Source organism: Charadrius vociferus, unplaced genomic scaffold, assembly GCF_000708025.1.
Source record: "Charadrius vociferus isolate BGI_N301 unplaced genomic scaffold, ASM70802v2 scaffold478, whole genome shotgun sequence".
Lineage (NCBI taxonomy): Eukaryota > Metazoa > Chordata > Aves > Charadriiformes > Charadriidae > Charadrius > Charadrius vociferus.
This window is the reverse complement of record NW_009650063.1, coordinates 1,166,753-1,171,854: the sequence shown is the minus strand read 5'-3', so window position 1 is coordinate 1,171,854 and position 5,102 is coordinate 1,166,753. Positions and strand designations below refer to the sequence as shown.

Here is a 5,102-nt window from a genome sequence, read left to right as displayed (position 1 = left end):
GCAGAGTTTCCAGGAGGATCTGCTCCATGATCTTGCCAGGCACAGAGGTGAGACTGACTGGCCTGTAGTTCCCTGGGTCTTCCTTCTTTCCCTTTTTGAAAATAGGGGTTATGTTTGCCCTTTTCCAGTCAGCAGGACCTCACCAGACCACCACGACTTCTCAAATATGATGGCCAGTGGTTTAGCGACTTTGTCTGCCAGTTCCCTCAGGACCTGTGGATGTATCTCATCAGGTCCCATGGACTTGTGCACTTTAAGGTTCCTCAGGTGGTCTCGTACTTGATCCTCACCTACAGTGGGCGGTTCTTCACTTTCCCAATCCTCGCCTTTACATTCTGTGTCATGGGCAGTGCGGCTGCAGTCCTTGCCAGTGAAGACTGAGGCAAAAAAGTTGTTTAGGACCTCGACTCTGTCTCTGTCCTGAATAACCAGTTCTTGCGTTTCCTTCCGGAGAGGGCCCACATTTTCCCTACTCTTTCTTTTCTCGCTGACATACTTAAAGAAGGATTTTTTGTTTGTTTAATCAAATAGTTGTAATACAGTGAAGGTCAGCATAAGTAGATAGTAGGTTTTGGATCTGTCTGTTTCACCTTACAGATTTAATTCAATATGAAGATGTTTTTAATTTTCAGAAACAAGTTCTCAGAATTTAAATGTGCTATTTCATTTCACGCAGCTGAAAAACAGTGGAACTACTTCTTCAGTGATGCATTAAAACCTCCCCTGTTTCACTGATGGTATATTTACATACACGGAAAGCTGTGCTTAATTTTGGTACCTTCTTTGAAGTTCTGTGAGCTAAGTTTGTAAGGAAGAGACTGTACAAGGTTTTCCAAACAAAGAGCTAAGCTTGTCTATGTTTTGTAGCAAATTTATTCAAGTCTTACTTTGAAATGCACTGACTTAGTTCTAAATTCTGAGTTCAGTGGAGTTCAAAGCAGGAGATCAAAATTTTGGGTGCACTCACTGCAAGACTTCTTTAAAAATGCTCTTGCTTTACTCTGATGGAATATGGACAATTGGTAGTACAGTAGTTAAAAACAGATGAATTGGATCAGAAGAAAACAGCACTGTTTTGTACATCTGAGTAGATTCCTAACTAGGCATTTTACAGCAAATATGTGGCTGCAGGTGGGTGTGGCTTTATTTTTTTAAGTCATGATTTTTTAGTCTGTGCATAGGTTTTGTTGATTCATCGAACAGGTTTACACAGTAATAAGGCTAACTATTTATTTTTTTTCCTCAACAGGTTGGAGCAAGAAGTAGAGCTAATTTAGCAGAGAAGGTCAGACTAAGTCTTCAATATGAAGAGGCAAAAAGAAGGTAATAGGGTTAGTTGCTTTGTTAAGTTACCGTCTTGAGTTGGCGAGGTCCTGGTCTCCGCAGCACCAACCTTGTGCTCGCAGTGACATCTAGTGGACGGCTCTCTGGAGGCACTGTGGGCTGACTGCAAAGTCTTTCTTTTCCTACAGAATGCAAGCAGGCTTTCAGGAGCAGTCGGTGCTTTTGAACAGCAGGTTTTGCATCTAATGCTACGTTGAATGTGTTAAGAAAGAAAATGCAGACAGCGACAAATTAATGGCAGTTCCAGGATTCGTAGAATCATAGAAATGTGTAGGTTGGAAAAGACCTTTAAGGTCATCAAGTCCAACCATTAACCTAGCACTGCCAAGTCCACCACTAACCCATGTCCCTCAGCACCACATCTACACATCTTTTAAATACCTCCAGGGATGGTGACTCCACCACTTCCCTGGGCAGCCTGTTCCAATGCTTGACAATCCTTTCAGTGAAGAAATTTTTCCCAATATCCAATCTGAACCTCCTCTGGCGCAACTCAAGGCTGTTTCCTCATGTCCTATCGCCTGTTACTTGGGAGCAGAGACCAACCCCCCTGGCTACCCCCTCCTTTCAGGGAGCTGTAGAGAATGATAAGGTCTCCCCTCAGCCTCCTCTTCTCCAGGCTGAACACCCCCAGGTCCCTCAGCCGCTCCTCATCAGACATGTGCTCCAGACCCCTCACCAGCTTCGCTGCCCTTTGCATTAAGGAAATAGAGTGAGCTGGCTTTACACTGAAGGGAGTTGCCAGGTTATTGATAACCGTTATATCCATCTTTGGGATCATCATTTCATTTTACTATGCCACTGAAGGCTCTTCAGTTTTAGAGTTGCGTCGGACTTCCAGTGCGGATTTATTAGGCTTAATTATTTCTTTTTTTTTCCCTGGGACTTCAGATAATTTAAATACTTGTTATCACTATGGGGTTGGTTTTTTTAATGAGTTTAACCTGAGGAGAAAAGAAATTGGGACCTGCTCCACTGATGAATGTGGAATGCCTTTCAAATAAAGCTCGGCAGTGGTTGCTCATGAAAGCGGTGCCATTTTGATGAATTGCCACAGCACTGTAGACTGGGCGTCAGAAAGCAGGACATTCGGGGTTACAGTGACATGTCTTCTGGTGCACCAGAAGTGCTGCATTATACCAGGGGAAGATTTACTATTTAAAAAAAAAAAAAGTGTGTGGGGCATATCTCTCTATAAATAGTGTATTGGTTGTGTTTTATTATTTTCTAATACTTTTCACTAAATTAGGTGTCCGCTCTTCAGAAACCTTCTAGTTTTTGTTAGAGTTGCTTTGTAATTTAAGGAGAATAGCAATCTAAAAAGTGATCCCACACCCAAAGTTCCGTTTTTACTATAAAGAACTAAACAAGGCAATAAAATAAAAAATAGCACTTTTCCACAGATGAAAACAGTGCGTAAAATGCCATTTAATCTCAGTTGGAATACTGTGGCATGGTCAATTAGAAAACTAGGAAAAGAAATTTGCAGCTTGTAAGTACAAATTAAAAGCATGGTTTTTATGTTTTAAATGCAGGAGGCTGCACAACCAACATTTTTTTTTTTTTTGCCTAATTGCGAATATATACCTTCCTTACACAAAGTAGTAGCTACCAGCCTTGCCGGTAACAACAGTAATCCTTTATATCCACATTACAGGTCATAAAACTTTATTATATAATCAATTCATTCAACAAAGAGTGGTAAGGCTGTTGTGTTTGTTAAGTATTGAACATGTATGATTTGTGCTCAGAATCGCCGTGTACATAATATTAATTGTCAGATGGTGTTTTAGATGCAGATAGATGGCATTTTTTCTCAGGTGTAGTTGATGCAAAACGAGATCATCCTCTGTTTTGACTATGTCTTGACACCAAGTAGTTCCAGCATTGTGTTTTATCTCTCCTTTGTAGGAACAGAAAAATTCCCGGCAGCAAGTCAGTTTACTACCCTATATTAACAAAAAAAAAAAAAATTACAATGTTCAGAATATGGAGTACTACAGCACAAGATCTTAATTCCTCACAAATTAGTCAGCCAATAATGTGGGTCAAAATTTCCGTAGCTCATGGACTTACCTTTGTGTAACTAAGTATTTGTTCTACATAACATTAGTGTGTTTCAAGGTTAAATTATCTCCTTTTAAATGGTATCTTTATTCAATTTTGTCTGAAAAGTGCCCAGTAATGAATATTCTTTTCAGCTTTAAATAAGACAATCATGTGCCTTGAAGACACTGTTAAAAGTCTTTAAAGTGTTTGCACATACTGGTTCTACCAGTGACTACAGGGTGAACTTAATAAAGTGTACATATCATGGAATAATGAGGGTACATACCAGTTTGCATATAAAGTACCTAATTACATCCCCCCTAATTATTATGGCCATTGTAACCATCACTATAATTTAATAAGTGTTGACCATCTTTTCTGAAATATTAAATGTGCAAATTCTTAGCTGTTTTGTTTTAAAATAACTAAGAGAAAGAGGATCTTATAAGTGAACCTCTCTACTGGAAAATAATCAGATAATTTTGTATGTTGTATATTTTATGTTGCTTAGCCAGCAGAACGTCTTCAAGAGGTGGAATGTTGATGTTAACTCTGCTAAATTCAGTTACAATTGCTATTCAAAAGGATCTGATGTAGCATGTTGACAATCCTCCCCTGATGTGGTGAAGATCTGGCTAATATTCCTTGTTGACCGGTTGAGTAAGCGCTTCCTCGAAAGAGCGAGACCGGTTCAGTTTTCATATCCATCTAGTCCTTTGCCTGTCTGATGAGGCAGTTGAAGAGAGTTACGGTAGTGGAGTTGTCTGTAGCAGAGGGAGCAAAAGAGCTGTTTGGAGACCACCATCCCATCCCATAAGCCATCAAACAGCTGTCAGTAGAAGCTACTTTCAGAACACGGTTAGCTAGAACCAGTGACCTGGAGATGAAAGTCTTAACATTTCATTATCCATCTGAAATTATTCAGTGGTTTTCCCTCTGAGTACTGCTCCTCTAAAGGAGTGTTGAATATAAATGATAAATGTAACAGCTGCAAAATATATTGAACTGCTTCGTTTCATTTCATCCCTTTGGTTATGGTAGCACTGCTGATAGTATTGCTGTTTATTTTACATTGTTTTTCTGCGAAAATACCCTGAGTCAAACAAACCCTTCTTGCAGGGGTTTGGGGAAAGTATGGGTTGTTTTCATTTTTGAAGCTGCTGTTTTTTTCATGGAGGTGCAGATGAGAAGGAAATGTTACCTGTGGAAAAAGAAAGGGGGGTGGTTCCCCTTAAGGTTCTGGTATAGGCAATGGGATAGTTAGATTCAATATTAACTATTCTTAGCTTTGACCATAAATAAATTCCTTAATGTACTGTTTAATTAATACTGGAGATGCAAAATAAGCCTCATATTATTAGTTTTGTTAATGACAGAAAACAAACTGGAGAGAAGAAAAATATTTTCCCAGAAATTTGTCAGAACTGCGGAAAGATTATACATACCAAATTATCTGTGTGTATCTTGAAGTATGGCATGGGTCAGTATGTTAGGTAGTGCCTGGTAACATTGAAGTTGCATCGACTTTGCGGTTGTTGAGCTGATTTAGGTGTATTGAACTATAGCAGTTACAAATAAATAAAAGTAACAGATCAGTTCCTCTTAAAGTCGTAGAATCATAGAATGATTTGGATTGGAAAGGACCTTAAAGATCACCTGGTTCAGACCCCCTGCCATGGGCAGGGACACCTCCCACCAGCCCAGGTTGC

General features: G+C 39.6%; 1 protein-coding gene across 1 annotated transcript in view; it reads left to right on the top strand.

The window, feature by feature from the left end:
• Nucleotides 1-5,102, top strand: part of WWC2 (WW and C2 domain containing 2) — a 69,103-nt gene that overhangs the window by 26,311 nt on the left and 37,690 nt on the right. Inside the window, exon 7 of the mRNA XM_009891786.1 lies at nt 1,250-1,323. Within this exon, the coding sequence (XP_009890088.1) occupies nt 1,250-1,323 (74 nt within the window). The remainder of the gene's footprint in view (nt 1-1,249; nt 1,324-5,102) is intronic.